The 17474-nt window shown below is 51.9% G+C and overlaps 1 protein-coding gene across 1 annotated transcript in view; it reads left to right on the plus strand.

The window, feature by feature from the left end:
• The first annotated feature begins 1653 nt into the window (after window positions 1-1653).
• The window catches only part of LOC146797231 (peptidoglycan recognition protein 1-like), a 77669-nt gene continuing 61848 nt past the window's right edge, over window positions 1654-17474 (plus strand). Inside the window, exon 1 of the mRNA XM_085624192.1 lies at window positions 1654-1808. Coding sequence (XP_085480318.1) covers window positions 1669-1808 — 140 coding nt within the window. The 5' untranslated portion in view covers window positions 1654-1668. The remainder of the gene's footprint in view (window positions 1809-17474) is intronic.

Raw genomic sequence — 17474 nt, forward strand, 5'->3', positions numbered from 1 at the left:
GAAACAAGCTTGCCCCCTGAACTGAGCCCCAGGACCATTGGGCTCTACCTGACCTTCACTCGCCTGCCGCTGGACTGTGGTGTCCTTTCCCTCGCCGGAGCTGTGACCCTCGTGCCCCAGTCCCTCCCTGAGCCGTGACCAGGACTGCTTAGCCGCCCCCGCCTTGGGAAGAGCCTCGCTCAATCTGAGTCGCTCCCCCTAAGCTGTGCTGGGCTGCCCCTGTCACCTCGCTCGCCGGAGGCTCGCTGCGCACCTTCACCCTCCCGCCGGAATCGGCGTTGTGAGCATCTCCAAGCCTCGGACGGCCCAGACGTAACCTGCGTGCCCGGCGGACCGGCTTTGTTCACCCGCCACCTGCAACACCCCGCTCTTGCCGTGAGCCTGAAGATCAGACCCCCATCGTGAAGTGTGGGAGCCCCGGACGCCGCCTCGCCCTTCTGTCGAAGAGCCGCAGAAATCCCGCACCCGCCTTTGCGTCAAGACACAAGGTACTGTACTTACGAACTCGACCGCGAGCTCACAACGGATCCAGGGTCCGCAACGTTCTGATTTCCCTGTCATCTGCCGTGTGCTTCCCGGTCGCCGCCTCAGCATGAAGTGCGCTGAGGCCCACAGTTGCCTTGTGCCGCCTAAGAACTTTCCGTAACAAAGAGAACTTTCCCGTATTCCTAAGAGTTGTGGCCCCATCAGTTTAACGTTACTGGGCCTTGTATTTAATCTGCTGAATCTACATAAAAGCTTATTTTTATATACTTCCTGATTGGTGTCCCTTTGTGGTGCATGCAAGGGGTTTACTGTATGTATTATTGCACTTGCTTAACCGTGTACGCCTGAGACTTAGCCTAGACTGCTCGCGCCACGCACCTAGAGGGTGAGCAGGGGTTATTCTGGGGAGTCATCCTTCGCCCTGACAAGAAGTAAAGGGTCCCTGCTTGTTGTGGGTACACACCTGCGCCAACCAGAACCCCCTCATTTCTAACAAAAATCCTGAAGCAGGATTTTCTTTTTGAAAAGAAAAAACTTAATGCATCATTTCTTTTTTACTGTTCCTTACTGCCTGACGGTGATGGACAGTAAACAAATGGCTATATGTCCGCCTATCCTAATTGAGGGGACGGACATACACCAAATCACTGACGGTCATTGAGAGAGTAATCACCTCCGTGGCCAAACATAAGGTCCACCCGCATCTAAATCGGGCGAGTGGACTAGCAGTTTGGCAGGGAGAGACCTAATCGGGCCTCAAGATACTATCAGTCGTAGACACCGGTGGTAAGACAGCGTCAGAGTTTGGTAGACTGAACAAGAATCCATTGGAATAAAGGAAGGGGGAGGCGTGTTAATGACACCATAACAGGTGAAGTCCTTCTGAAGCTTTGAGGTCAGGAGACATGACATCACAAACTTGCCATTCAATCGGGAAAGAAGGCCTTGGCCGACAGCATGATGTGGAAGCCTGGACGAGGCCTGCCAGTGAAACCAATGGAGTCGGGTAGATGGGGCCACCATCACTGGGACCCAGGCAGTAAAGGGGTCCATGATGGCTACAGGTGCTCTGGTGGGCTACCCTGATTCCATAGTAATAAGACTCATTCTCTCCTCGCAGGCTGTCCCAACATTGTCACCCGCTTGCAGTGGGGAGCCCGCCGCCCCACCTGCTCCACAAGAATGAGTACCCCGGTGCCCTTTGTCATCATTCACAACACGGAGGGGGCATTCTGCAGCACCAGAGCTTCCTGCAGCAGCCAGGTCAGGGGCATCCAGCGGTTCCACATGGACGACAGGAAGTGGTGCGACATCGGTTACAGGTGAGGCTCGATGGAAGGGGCAGGACTATGGGGGTCGGCTGAGAAAATATGAGGTGACAGGGTCACGGCGCTGAGGGGCTATGGGGTCACAGGGGCAGAGGGCTGAGGGGCTATGAGGTCACAGGGGCAAAGCGCTAAGGGGCTATGGGGTCACAAGGGCAGAGCGCTGACAGACTATGGGGTTACAGGAGCACGGCAGTGAGGGAATATGGGGTCACAGGGGCAGAGCGCTGAGGGGCTATGGGGTTACAGGAGAACTGCAGTGAGGGAATATGGGGTCACAGGGGCAGAGCGCTGAGGGGCTATGGGGTTACAGGAGAACTGCAGTGAGGGAATATGGGGTCACAGGGGCAGAGCGCTGACAGACTATGGAGTTACAGGAGCGCTGCAGCGAGGGAATATGTGGTCACAGGGGCAGAGCGCTGAGGGGCTATGGGGTTACAGGGGCAGAGCGCTGAGGGGCTATGGGGTCACAAGGGCAGAGCGCTGACAGACTATGGAGTTACAGGAGCGCTGCAGCGAGGGAATATGTGGTCACAGGGGCAGAGCGCTGAGGGGCTATGGGGTTACAGGGGCAGAGCGCTGAGGGGCTATGGGGTCACAGGGGCAGAGCGCTGAGGGGCTATGGGGGTCACAGGGGCACAGCGCTTTCTTTTTGTTGGAGGCAGTTATAATAACATCCTGAACTTTTGTTTGAAACCAAATATTTTCCTGCGCTGTTCAGTGTGGACGACGCATTCTTTTGCTATTGTCTGCATGTCAAATGATTCCATCATCTCTTTATGTATGTTGCATGTGGCAAGATTCAGTCTTTTCTGGGACATAATTGATCTTAACCAAGTTTTCAGCTGGTGGAGACCAAAGAAGATTCTCTCAGCCTCAAAGAAGATGCTGGAAGAGCTAAGATAATCTGCCGTCGTTTTTCAACCGATAAATAACAGTTCTCTCTGTTGGATGCATTTTTACAAACTCTGGGCCTCAATTACTATATTTTGATGCACGGCAGCGCAGCAAGCCTTCCTGCTGCGCTGTTGTGCGTCAAAATAAAAGGGCAGCAATGCGCTGTATATCTACAAGATACGGCAAATTCCTGTCCTTCTCCCCTGCGCGGGCACACAAACAGCAGCGGTGCGCCAACACAGACACCAATGCGTCATGTTAGAAGGGTACCTGTGTTGCGGGGAGGATTGTTTTTGTGCAGGAAGGGACACCTATTGAAAAGTGTGTACTATCACAACTAAACAATCATTATGACAAATTCAACCTACATTACACCTTCCAATCTAGTTCAGGGAAACCTATAGTACATAGACTGCAATCCTGAACATAATCGATGACTTACATCGATCTCTTGATGATGGCAAGACCTGCCTCCCAATTCTTCTGGGCCTTTCAGCAGCTTATGACACGGTCAATCACCACATCTGGCTAAACACCCTCTCACAGCGTGCAGGCATCAACGGAACTATCCTACAATGGTTTGCCTCATACCTTACCCAACGCTCTCACCTAATCAAAGTAAACAATGCCACCTCACAAGCAGGTTTCAGTCCTACGAGGAGTCTCTCAAGGATCAACCCCATCCCCAGCCTTATTCAACCGCTACATGGAACCCCTGACAGACATCTTGAAACAGGTCAAAACTGCGTGCCACCTCGATGCGGACGACACTCGACTCTACATCAAAATACCCTCAGCTAACAACATCCAGCAACTGAGCAACACTCTGATCAAGGTACAATCCTGGCTGACCAATAACCATTTATAACAAAACCAAACGTGTCCTCGTCCAACCAAAAGGAAACTCTCAGCCTATTCACAACTGGATCAGCAATCTAGCCGCACTAAAATGCAAACTTTCTTTTGCCAACTGTGTGAAGTCTCCAGGGATTTCACTTGACAAAGACCTGAACATGGAACACCATGATAATGCCTCAGCAAAAAGTGCCCTCTTAACTCTAAAACACCTTAAAGAAATCAAACCCTTCATCCCCCCGATGATTTAAAGACGGTAGTTCAAGCCTTAGTCTTCTCCAAGCTGAACTACGGTAACGCAACCATCACAGGTGCACCAAAGAACCACCTTATCCCTATAAGGTCTACACTCAACGCAGCAGCAAGACTTCTACTGGGGAAAGTCACTTTGATCACATCACTTTCACACTCAAGAAACTCAAGCGGCTCCCTATTGAAGCACGGACCGCTCTCAAAGTGGCTTGCATAGCCCACAACATTCTTTACACAGAGAAACCAAACTACCTTGCAAACAAACGATCAGAAACTGGCCAAAAGAGGCCCCTGAGAAGCTCCAACACCCTACTCCGGAGTCCTCCCGAATTTAACAAGCATTTACAATGCAATGGTCTCGGCATTGTTAAAGTTAGAGCTATTGGCATTGCTCATGACATTAGTTTAAAACATCTCTCTCTCTCTCTCTCTCTCTCTCTCTCACAAAAATAAGACTTATTTTTGTGTGAGAGAGAGAGATGTTTTAAAAACAAAAACAAAAATAATGTCATGAGCAATGCCCATAGCTCTAACTTTAACAATGCCGAGACCATTGCATTGTAAATGCTTGTTAAATAAGGGGGAAAAACAATGTAAAGAAATTAACAGGATTAAATCTACTAAAAATGGTACTTAAGTTCAACGAATAAATACTGTTGGACTTGGCCCTTCTGGCAGGTTCACCCCCGAGACTTTTTGCTTAATATTGTGACTTGGTGTAATGGATTTTGGTTTCTGCGCACTTTACCGCTGTGTCTCAGGGTAAAGTGCGTGCGTGTTGTGAGGTTGGCCTGCCCTCCCATAGGAATGCATGGGGGAATGTATGTGTCCCAGTAGTTCCTGATGCGTGGGGTGTGCAGGCCCGTGTTTGGTATGTGCGGACTCGTGGGAGTGAATGCTGCGCGTTGATGTGTGCGGCGTGCATGTACCTGGTGTGGAAGTGCCACTTCTAGAAGTGGGCACTTCAGTGTGCAGTCTGAAATGTGTGGCTTGTCTGGCGATTGGCTGGTGAGGTCAGGTGACGGACTAGGGAATTCCCCAGAGTCAGGAGGAGTCACCCAGTGGTGAATGGGGAGTTAGCATGTTGATGGCTGGGGAGGAGTGTACCTGGGTCCTGAATAGGACAGGGCTTCCCCCACACAATGCTGGCGCCGGCCCCTGTGGTGCGTCTAATGACCCTAGCCCTGCCAGTGAATAGGGAGAGGGGCTGAGCAAAACAAAGTGCTCAGGAACCTGTTGGAACTGGTTCGCCCCTTCCCTGCACCTTAGACAAAGCCTTGTACTGTATAAAAAGGGGCTGTGTCCCCTTACATGTTGTTCTCTTGCAGGATCCACTTGAGGGGGGGCCTGCTGCTGCTGGGCACCAGGAGAGACCGCCACTGGGGACTGCCTCCCTGCTGGAGGGCCCTGTGAGCTGGCTCTGGGCCCAGCCTTTGCCCCCTGCTCTCTGAAGGACCTTTTTGGTTGCTGGACATTGCTTATAGCGCCTGGGAGCGCTTCCTGGACTTGGGAGCGCTGTGCACGCTGTTTTCCCTGGGCTTGCTATCCTTATAGCGCTGGGAGCGCTTTTCTGAGCCTTGCAGCGCTGCGAGCGCTGGCTCACCTTCTAGCGCTGTGAAGCGCTTTGATTCAGCTTGCGGGTGCCCACCCCGCTTATTTGCGTTTATTTCGAGGGAGCCTACCCCTCGTTGCCGCTGGGAACGTCACCGCCGCGGCCCCGGCGAAACAGGAAGTCAGGCGGCCGAGGGCGGACCTCCGGGACAACCGGAACTTAAAGAAGGAGGGCGGGAGCCTACCCCGCCTCCTACCAAGCGCCGCGGTTGCAGTCTGCTCGGGGAAGTCAAGATCCAGGCGGGAGCCCACCCCGCGCTGGACCGTGAGGAAGGAGGACGCGAGGCAGCGAGACGCTGCTGCCCCGACCGGAGTGCTGACGCGAGTAAGAGGACTCTCGAGGAGCGGGAGCCCTCCTGTGCCCGGAGCCGAGAGAACGAGGAGACGACGCGGGAGTCCCCAGAGCAACAGCCCGGTGAGTGTTTAAAAGGGCTGGGGGACTCCGCGCATGTGCTGGGGGTGCGGGGGCAGTGATCGAGCCCCGTGAGGCTCCACAAGGTGGCCACAGCTTTTTTCGAGCCCCGTGAGGCTCTAGGGGGGCATTGTGTGTAAAGAGTCCCCCGTGTGGGACTCCAACGAACGGAGGCCTGGTGGTGATTCGAGTCCCGGAGAGGGACTCCAACGAAGAGCGCAGTGAACGCTCCGACCTCGGGGGCATGTTGTTTCAGAGCCGTGAAGGCTCCCGGGGCATTGTTGTTTGAGCCCAGTGAGGCTCCAACGTTGTGCAGAGCCACGAGGGCTCTAGAGGGCATTGTCTGGTGTGCAGAGCGCCCGCAGCGCTCCAACGAAGGGGAGCACGACTGTTCCGAGCCACGAGGGCTCTAGGGGACATTTTCTGAGTGAACAGAGCCCAGAGAGGGCTCCAGAGGCACGCAGAGTGCCTGAAGTTCGTTTTCCAGCTGCCCAGCACTTAGTGGGCAGCTGCCACGTTTAGGTGGGGGACCATTCTTGTTTTAGTCTGCGCAGCTGGCGCAGCTTGACTGAACGCAGGGCGTCCTAGCCCCTTCCAGGCCAGTTGGCCCAGGGACTGCCACAGGTGGTGGCTCAGGTGGAGTCTTGCGCAGTTGTTTCTACTTGCACCTCTGAATGTGTGTTGATGCATCATGTGCCATTGCTTTTACACCTCTGAATGTTTTATGCATCATGTGTGTTCCTTCCGTGCACCTCTGAATGTGTTTTGATGCATCATGTGCCATTGCTTTTACACCTCTGAATGTTTTAGGCATCATGTGTAACGTTCTATTACCCCTACAGGTATTGTGATACGTAGGTGGTTGTTGCTTTCTCCTAGTACAGGTGGTGCTAGTGAGGTTCTAGTTCCCTGCGTGACAGTCTCCTAAAGTAGTTAGGGTTACGTAGGTGGTACTTCCCCGATACCAGTAAGTACTGGTTGTGTGCTATACAGATTATTTTTGTGCTACAGTGATTTTATATATTTTGTGTGCTAAATATCTAAAAAGTGCTAATTCCTGACAGTGGTCCAGGTGGCCCTGTCTTGTACATAATCCCTTGTAAATTCTGCCCGTGCCTGTTGGCACATTGTAAAGTGTGTGTTTTTATCTAATGTGTTGTGTATAATACAAAGGTTATTTTTATAGAATACCTTGTGTGGAGTTTCCTTTGTGGTGGGCCTTGGGGGTTGTTGCTGGGTGCGCGCGCAAACGCTTTACACATTGCCTCAGAGATAAGCCTGACTGCTCGTGCCAAGCTACCAAGGGGGTGAGCAGGGGTTATCTTTGGCGTGTAACTTCCTTGCCCTGACTAGAGTGGTGGTTTCTGCCTGACTTTGGCGCAAGCCTTAGCCAACCAGAAATCCCAGGTCTAACATTTGGTGATCAGCGGTGGGATTTGGACTTGCGTTTGCGCTGTACCGCAGCAGCGACTGGCTACACCACAAAACTCTGCATTAGATAATCACATTTTAGGGATTATTGTTTTTAAGTTCCATTATTTCCTCCCCTAAAGGTGTCCTTTTTGAATCATGTACTCCTGTGTTAGCTCAGACACTCAGGTTCCTTGTGTTAAACTCTTCTCAGGAACGTCCGCCAAAATGGAGCCTGCTTTTAACTTCTGTAGTCTGTTTAGGTACAGTAGGTTGGAGCTGGTAGGGTTCTGTGAGGAGAGGGACATAGAGGTGGGTGAGTCAGATACCCAGTCCAAACTGAGGGACAACCTGATCCTTTGGCAAAAGGAGGAGTGGGAGCGAGAGCGCAGCGAGGAAGATAGGGCCCGGGCCGCACGCCGAGAGGGTGGTGGGTCTGAGGGGAGCCCTGAGGAATCTGAAGAGGAGGAAGGTTACCTGACAGGGACCCCAGTAGAAAGTGAAGACCCCATAGATAGGGAGTCCCTTGCTGGGTCCAGTGTCAGGAGCAGCACCCCATCCCTGTCCCTGTCCCCAGAGGAGTGGGTAGATAGGAGGGAAGAGAGGGAGCATCAGCTGACCATGGAGAAGCTCAGGTTAGAGCATGCCTGGGGGATGGCGCAGCTGAATATAGAGGAGAAGAAGCTGGAGACCGAGAGGGTCTTAGCGCAGGAGAGGATAGAGGAGGCTGAGAGGGCCTTCACCAGGGAGAAATCAGCGCTGGAGAGTAGACTATCCCCTGCGCGCAGTCGTAGTTTTCTGGGCTCCCCAGGGAGGGTTGAGTCCAGTGGTGGCAGCGAGATAGATTTCAGTATAGGAAGTCCCAGTTCCCCCAGTCTGGTACCTAGTTCCCGAGAGGAGGAATGTAGGTTGAAATTCAGAAGCAGTAGGAAGCTGTCTCACCAGACTTGGGACGAGTTTTTGGGTGAATGTGAGGATGCACTGGACGATTGGGCGAGTCTTAACCCGAAACGCAGTTATTCCACCATGTATGGTCTGGTTGTCAAAGAGCAGATGCTCAGGAGTTGTTGTCCCGAGCTGCGCCAACACCTGTTGGAGTATGGGTTTGCTAGTCCAGGGGACCTTGCAGAGGAAGCAGACCGTTGGGAAAGGGCCAAAGGTTCGCTAGAGTCATTAGGGTGTGACTCCAAAAGTAGGGGTTCAGGGATCTTCCAGCCCAGCGTGGTGGAAGAGGCTCCGTGTAGCACAGCTAGGTCCCAGTATAGCGAGGAGGGTGTACGGGCTTACGGCCTGGCTCAGTGGAGCGGGAGTAAGTGGGTGACTGAGGGTCCCCAGACGTACGAAACCCTGCCTCAGGACTTGGGTGGTTTCATGAGGGAACACCAAGTTGGGGACCTAGGCTGTCCTGTTAGCCCATTTGAGGAGGATCACCTAGTGAGTAGAGGACCGGGAGCGCCTGTAAACAGGGCTCCTGTGGTTCTAGTGTCTGGCAGTACCGCTCCAGTAGGGAGGGTACAGAAGTCCAGCGAGAGGAGTGGCATGGGGCGGTGTTCCCCGGTGGAGGAGCCAGTGGGTCAGGGACCAGCCGGGAGGGCTGAGTCCCCTAGAAGTGACCATGGCGACTACACGTCTGGCCTGGGGGATCTTCGCGCACTGTCAGGTGGACAGGGGACGGGAGATCTGCGCCAGGCAGACGGTCATGCAACATATGAGGCATATGTTACTCTCGGGGGGATGGTGTGTAAATCCCCAGAAGTCCTGGAGTGCCAGGCAATTATTCCACCGAAGGTTCTAGACCAGAGGTTGGGAGGCCAGGTTCAGGAGCAGCCTGACCTGAAGGGTCTGACGTCTGTAACCAGTGTCCTGACCGGTTCTTCTTCCAGAGGGACCGCCCCAGTTGGTAGGGAGCAGGACTCTGGAAGGGGGTGCAGAGGGTGGGAGAGCCCACCTCTGACCCCGGTGCAACCTGAGGGGTTAAACCCTAGGTTGGGAGACCAGTTCTCAGGGAGGGGTCCTGAGCTGGTTGGTGAGTTATGTTACGGGGTCGCCTCTCAGAGGAAGAGAGGGCGGAACCCTAGGAGAAGAGGTAGGGGGAGGAGAGCCTCACCCGTGACTTTTGGTCAGTCTGAGGGTACGGACCCTAGGCTGGAGGATCAGTGGCAGTTTAGAACTGCCCTGATGAGGGGTAGAGTGGAAAATGGTCACTATGTGCCAGGGGTTACTACCCCCCACTCTGTGGTTAGGCAAGGACCAGTGGCGCCTAGGTGGTCTAGGGCCTGGTCCTGGCCACGGACAGCTGAGGAGTACCAGGGGGGTAGCCCAGTTGGTCCGCCGAGTTTTTTCAGAGGAAACCCTGTGAGTTCAGAGTGGCGTAAAACCGGAGAGTGTCCCTGCCGTGGCGGGCCTGCGTCCGTGTTTTATCGCCCCAAGCAGGGAAGACCATCACGGTGGTGATTGGTCTACCCTGCGTTTTGGCTGGAAGGGGGTCGTGTTGGACTTGGCCCTTCTGGCAGGTTCACCCCCGAGACTTTTTGCTTAATATTGTGACTTGGTGTAATGGATTTTGGTTTCTGCGCACTTTACCGCTGTGTCTCAGGGTAAAGTGCGTGCGTGTTGTGAGGTTGGCCTGCCCTCCCATAGGAATGCATGGGGGAATGTATGTGTCCCGGTAGTTCCTGATGCGTGGGGTGTGCAGGCCCGTGTTTGGTATGTGCGGACTCGTGGGAGTGAATGCTGCGCGTTGATGTGTGCGGCGTGCATGTACCTGGTGTGGAAGTGCCACTTCTAGAAGTGGGCACTTCAGTGTGCAGTCTGAAATGTGTGGCTTGTCTGGCGATTGGCTGGTGAGGTCAGGTGACGGACTAGGGAATTCCCCAGAGTCAGGAGGAGTCACCCAGTGGTGAATGGGGAGTTAGCATGTTGATGGCTGGGGAGGAGTGTACCTGGGTCCTGAATAGGACAGGGCTTCCCCCACACAATGCTGGCGCCGGCCCCTGTGGTGCGTCTAATGACCCTAGCCCTGCCAGTGAATAGGGAGAGGGGCTGAGCAAAACAAAGTGCTCAGGAACCTGTTGGAACTGGTTCGCCCCTTCCCTGCACCTTAGACAAAGCCTTGTACTGTATAAAAAGGGGCTGTGTCCCCTTACATGTTGTTCTCTTGCAGGATCCACTTGAGGGGGGGCCTGCTGCTGCTGGGCGCCAGGAGAGACCGCCACTGGGGACTGCCTCCCTGCTGGAGGACCCTGTGAGCTGGCTCTGGGCCCAGCCTTTGCCCCCTGCTCTCTGAAGGACCTTTTTGGTTGCTGGACATTGCTTATAGCGCCTGGGAGCGCTTCCTGGACTTGGGAGCGCTGTGCACGCTGTTTTCCCTGGGCTTGCTATCCTTATAGCGCTGGGAGCGCTTTTCTGAGCCTTGCAGCGCTGCGAGCGCTGGCTCACCTTATAGCGCTGTGAAGCGCTTTGATTCAGCTTGCGGGTGCCCACCCCGCTTATTTGCGTTTATTTCGAGGGAGCCTACCCCTCGTTGCCGCTGGGAACGTCACCGCCGCGGCCCCGGCGAAACAGGAAGTCAGGTGGCCGAGGGCGGACCTCCGGGACAACCGGAACTTAAAGAAGGAGGGCGGGAGCCTACCCCGCCTCCTACCAAGCGCCGCGGTTGCAGTCTGCTCGGGGAAGTCAAGATCCAGGCGGGAGCCCACCCCGCGCTGGACCGTGAGGAAGGAGGACGCGAGGCAGCGAGACGCTGCTGCCCCGACCGGAGTGCTGACGCGAGTAAGAGGACTCCCGAGGAGCGGGAGCCCTCCTGTGCCCGGAGCCGAGAGAACGAGGAGACGACGCGGGAGTCCCCAGAGCAACAGCCCGGTGAGTGTTTAAAAGGGCTGGGGGACTCCGCGCATGTGCTGGGGGTGCGGGGGCAGTGATCGAGCCCCGTGAGGCTCCACAAGGTGGCCACAGCATTTCTCGAGCCCCGTGAGGCTCTAGGGGGGCATTGTGTGTAAAGAGTCCCCCGTGTGGGACTCCAACGAACGGAGGCCTGGTGGTGATTCGAGTCCCGGAGAGGGACTCCAACGAAGAGCGCAGTGAACGCTCCGACCTCGGGGGCATGTTGTTTCAGAGCCGTGAAGGCTCCCGGGGCATTGTTGTTTGAGCCCAGTGAGGCTCCAACGTTGTGCAGAGCCACGAGGGCTCTAGAGGGCATTGTCTGGTGTGCAGAGCGCCCGCAGCGCTCCAACGAAGGGGAGCACGACTGTTCCGAGCCACGAGGGCTCTAGGGGACATTTTCTGAGTGAACAGAGCCCAGAGAGGGCTCCAGAGGCACGCAGAGTGCCTGAAGTTCGTTTTCCAGCTGCCCAGCACTTAGTGGGCAGCTGCCACGTTTAGGTGGGGGACCATTCTTGTTTTAGTCTGCGCAGCTGGCGCAGCTTGACTGAACGCAGGGCGTCCTAGCCCCTTCCAGGCCAGTTGGCCCAGGGACTGCCACAGGTGGTGGCTCAGGTGGAGTCTTGCGCAGTTGTTTCTACTTGCACCTCTGAATGTGTGTTGATGCATCATGTGCCATTGCTTTTATACCTCTGAATGTTTTATGCATCATGTGTGTTCCTTCCGTGCACCTCTGAATGTGTTTTGATGCATCATGTGCCATTGCTTTTACACCTCTGAATGTTTTAGGCATCATGTGTAACGTTCTATTACCCCTACAGGTATTGTGATACGTAGGTGGTTGTTGCTTTCTCCTAGTACAGGTGGTGCTAGTGAGGTTCTAGTTCCCTGCGTGACAGTCTCCTAAAGTAGTTAGGGTTACGTAGGTGGTACTTCCCCGATACCAGTAAGTACTGGTTGTGTGCTATACAGATTATTTTTGTGCTACAGTGATTTTATATATTTTGTGTGCTAAATATCTAAAAAGTGCTAATTCCTGACAGTGGTCCAGGTGGCCCTGTCTTGTACATAATCCCTTGTAAATTCTACCCGTGCCTGTTGGCACATTGTAAAGTGTGTGTTTTTATCTAATGTGTTTGGTATAATACAAAGGTTATTTTTTTATATAATACCTTGTGTGGAGTTTCTTTTGTGGTGGGCCTTGGGTGTTGTTGCTGGGTGCGCGCGCAAACGCTTTACACATCGCCTCAGAGATAAGCCTGACTGCTCGTGCCAAGCTACCAAGGGGGTGAGCAGGGGTTATCTTTGGCGTGTAACTTCCTTGCCCTGACTAGAGTGGTGGTTTCTGCCTGACTTTGGCGCAAGCCTTAGCCAACCAGAAATCCCAGGTCTAACAAATACTAATTAGTACTTGCAGCTTATGTGTGCTGCAACATGTGTTGTGTGACTTAAGTATCCTTCCTGAGATCAGATAAAGTTTACTTATTCAAAGGCCATAATGACATTTCCTTTTCCAGGTGGATGTTAAGATGGTGCTAATCGACCGGTTCAGAGAACACTTCAGAGCTGACTCCAGAGGCAGACGTGGTCCGTTCCTATAGCTTCCTAATGTGGTTAGGCAAAGCAGAAGGAATTGTTTTCTAAGCACGTCCTTCAGGAGGTGGAAGGGAAGTCCCGGATTCACCAACCTGGCATAAATTCAAACTGTTCCAACACAAGTAGTGCCAGCGGGTCTGACAGCAATGCCTACATTACCCACATAGTGATGCAAAGCATTAAACAAACAATATTGCCACCCTGCAAAAGGATGCAGTAATTATATAAACCAAATGCAAGCACTCCGAAACACACAAAATCTGTTAACCTTACCTTAAAAACAACTACCCCCTCCCCCCCCCCCCCCGCCCTGGAAAGCAGCACAGTTTTAACCTAAAAGTAACAAACCATTGCAAGTCAATGGAGGTTACCTCACTTGCTCACTTGTAGCAGCATCCTTGTTCTTAGTGTCCCAGTTGTTTGTATTGCTTGCTTACTGTAGCGCCTTGACAGCAGGCTTTAAAAAAATAAAAAACAACGCAGATTAGGTACAGAAAACAACATAAGTGAAAAAGCGGCAGTGTAGAGAAATCCACACTGTTTAATCCTGTATCTCAATTTGCAAAGAGAATACAAATACAATAGACCTTAAAAAACAAAAACGCAGAGAAGGTGCCGAAACCAAACCTAAGTGAAAACGGGGCGGCATAGAGAAAGCTACACTGGTTAATACTGTATGAAAAGTACATTTGCAAATTAAATACAAATAACTAAGTGTAACTTATCGTAACCATAATTTAGCAACTTCCCCGAAGATAGCAATGGCCGCAGATTCCCTACGAAAGTACGCGAATCAACATTAATACAAGCACATTCCAAATATTACAAAATCCAACAAAATTTTCCTTACTACAGCATACAAAACTGTTCCTTTATTATTAATCCATGCCCCGAAATAGACTTATCTTGTGCAGGTGTCCCCATTGCTCGCTTCCTGGAGGGCCTTGAAAAAGTCCTAAAAACCAAAAAAGACAAACAGTGATTAAGGTCTGCAAAAAAAATGACGAAAAGAAACAAACATATGGAATAAAGTCATACACACTGTGTCCTATTTCTCCACAAAATAAATGTGCAAACAAAATACAAACATCCCAAACTCCTAAATAGGTGCAACTTAGCTTACAAAGGCTGCACCCCGTCCTGTTCTACCGCTTACCGGAACATTCATGAAGATACCGATGACGGCAGAATCGGGAAAAAAAACGAGGTAGATCAACAATGTAGAAAAGCATTTTGAAACATCCAAAACACAGCCAAATTGTTGTAAAGTAAGCATAGAGACATACACACTGCGTTATATGTCTCCCCAAACGTAATGTGTAAAGAAACCTAAAAAATAGATACGTTAAACTTACTGTACAAAGGCAGCGCCCCACCCTGTTGTGCCGCTTACCACGGAACCTTCTCGAAGGTACCAATCCCTGCAGATTCGACAGTAAATAGCAATTTGGAAAATAGTTTGAGAAACATTCAAAACACATCTAAATATTTGTAAACTAATCATAAAGACATACACACTGTATTATATTTTCCACACCAAAATAAATATTTATAATCAACCTCCAAAAAGCTATAGTCCTAAATAAGTGTTACGTACCTTACAACGGCTTTGCCTCATCCAACCACTCACCATGAAACATTCAAGAAGATACCTATCCACACAGATTCAACATAAAACGCAGTAGACCAACAAGGTGAAAAACTGTTTCCGAAACCTGAAAATGACACCTCAATCTTCTATCTAAATAACTTAAATTTACCTTACAAAGGCAGTGCCCCATCCTGTTCTTCCGCTTTTCACGAACATTCACGAAGACAACGTTCCCGCAGATTAGTTAGAAAACGATAAACATCAATTTCAGGAAGCATTTTCAACACATGATAAACACATCTAAATGTACGTTAAGTATACAGACCTACACAGTGTTATATTTCCCCCAAACCAAATATGTAACCAAAAGAGAGAAACGCAATAATCCTAAACAAGTGCAACTTCCCGTACAAAGGCTGCGCCCCGCAGTGTTCTACCGCTTAGGATGGAACATTCACGAAGGTACTGATCCCCGCAGATTCGACAGAAATCGACAAACTTTATCAATGTTAAAAAGCATTTTGAAAACATTAAAAACCACCAAAGCTACTTTATTTAATGATATAAAACGCTTCCTTTATCTAATGAACACAGTTCAAATACCTTACTTGCACATGGACAGAAATCGACGAACTTTATCAACGTTAAAAAGCATTTTGAAAACATTAAAAACCACCAAAGCTACTTTATTTAATGATATAAAACGCTTCCTTTATCTAATAAACACAGCTCAAATACCTTACTTGCACGTTAATCAGCAACGTAGATCAGATTTGGAAAAACATTAAACACACATCTTCTGGAAAACAAACACACCACTGCCTTTCTCCGAGGCGAAGCAGAAATGCCTCGGAGAAAGGCAGCGGCATTTTCGGATTCGGGGGCGTGTTTGTCTTTTCTCTTCTGCAGCCATTGGCTGGAGGAGAGAATGTGACTTCTTGCAAAAAACACGCCCCCCGATCCGAAAAGGACGGGGCCTAATCGGAATGACTGACCTCTTCTCCAATGGCTGGCCAGCATTCAAGAGGCCAGCCAATGGAGAAGAGGGGAGAAGAGGGGCGGGTTCAAGCCCCTCTTCTCCAAGTCATTAAATCTCGGAGCTAGACTGCGCAAGCGCAGCCTTCGCAGCCGAGACCTAAAAATGAAAGATCACCTCCCGTTACTTCTCTGGGAATGCACCGAGAATGTAAAATTCCCTACGCGAGGATCTACGTGACACTCAATCATTCCTCGTCTTCAGAAAAAACTTAAATTATTTCTTCTCAGCAAATCCCTGAATCCTTCCTCCTTAAACACGTGTCCTCCTGCCGTCCCTTCTCCCTCCGAACTATTTCAAGCCATCCCGCTCTGCCTCTGGCTCTAACTGTTCCGTCGCTCCTCCAAATACCAAAGACGCCTTCCATTTCCACTTCCCGAAGCAATGTGTCCTCTGCTCCACCCTTTATTGTGCATTGAATCCGCTTGCTTTGCATTACCCTCTATGCACAATAATATTATGTTTTTTTTTTTTTTTTCTGTGTTTTCCTTGTAAATTGTAATTCTACCCAAACATTGTACAGCGCTATGATTCCCCCGGGTCACGTCAGTGCTGTATAGAACTCAGAAATAAACAATTAAACAGGGCATTTGTCCTTGAGGGCAATCTCTGGGCGTTTTGATCAGAACCGACTCCACCCTAACTGCTGTGCTGTGGGCAGTGATTCTAATTCCCAGCCTCCCCACTGACAAACTGTGTGCTTGTGGGCAGTCAGACCGTCGACACATAACTCTGCTGCCCTTTGCTTGAGCACTGCACAGGAGGCTGGAGGGTGTGAGGATACTACCACAGACAGCTGGAGCGTGTCGCTTGCTGTCCTGTGGCTGTCTGGTGGACATCGAGGCACTGTATGCGCTGCACAGGAGGGGTGGGGTGGAGGGTGTGAGGATACTACCACAGACAGCTGAAGTGTGTCGCTTGCTGTCCTGTGGCTGGAAGGTGGGCATCGAGGCACTGTATGCACTGCACAGGAGGGGTGGAGGGTGTGAGGATACTACCACAGACAGCTGGAGCGTGTCGCTTGCTGTCCTGTGGCTGGAAGGTGGACATCGAGGCACTGTATGCACTGCACAGGAGGGGTGGAGTGTGTGAGGCTACTACCACAGACAGCTGGAGTGTGTCGCTCGCTGTCCTGTGGCTGGAAGGTGGGCATCGAGGCACTGTATGCACTTCACAGGAGGGGTGGAGGGTGTGAGGATACTACCACAGACAGCTGAAGTGTGTCGCTTGCTGTCCTGTGGCTGGAAGGTGGACATCGAGGCACTGTATGCACTGCAAAGGAGGGTGGAGGGTGTGAGGATGCTACCACAGACAGCTGAAGTGTGTCGCTTGCTGTCCTGTGGCTGGAAGGTGGACATCGAGGCACTGTATGCACTGCAAAGGAGGGTGGAGGGTGTGAGGATGCTACCACAGACAGCTGAAGTGTGTCGCTTGCTGTCCTGTGGCTGGAAGGTGGACATCGAGGCACTGTATGCACTGCACAGGAGGGGTGGAGGGTGTGAGGATACTACCACAGACAGCTGAAGCGTGTCGCTTGCTGACCTGTGGCTGGAAGGTGGACATCGAGGCACTGTATGCACTGCACAGGAGGGGTGGGGTGGAGGGTGTGAGGATACTACCACAGACAGCTGGAGCGTGTCGCTTGCTGTCCTGTGGCTGGAAGGTGGACATCGAGGCACTGTATGCACTGCACAGGAGGGGTGGAGTGTGTGAGGATACTACCACAGACAGCTGGAGTGTGTCGCTCGCTGTCCTGTGGCTGGAAGGTGGGCATCGAGGCACTGTATGCACTTCACAGGAGGGGTGGAGGGTGTGAGGATACTACCACAGACAGCTGAAGTGTGTCGCTTGCTGTCCTGTGGCTGGAAGGTGGACATCGAGGCACTGTATGCACTGCAAAGGAGGGTGGAGGGTGTGAGGATGCTACCACAGACAGCTGAAGTGTGTCGCTTGCTGTCCTGTGGCTGGAAGGTGGACATCGAGGCACTGTATGCACTGCACAGGAGGGGTGGAGGGTGTGAGGATACTACCACAGACAGCTGAAGCGTGTCGCTTGCTGTCCTGTGGCTGGAAGGTGGACATCGAGGCACTGTATGCACTGCACAGGAGGGGTGGAGGGTGTGA

This window comes from Triturus cristatus, chromosome 9 (genome assembly GCF_964204655.1).
Source record: "Triturus cristatus chromosome 9, aTriCri1.1, whole genome shotgun sequence".
In the NCBI taxonomy this organism is placed as follows: Eukaryota; Metazoa; Chordata; class Amphibia; order Caudata; family Salamandridae; genus Triturus; species Triturus cristatus.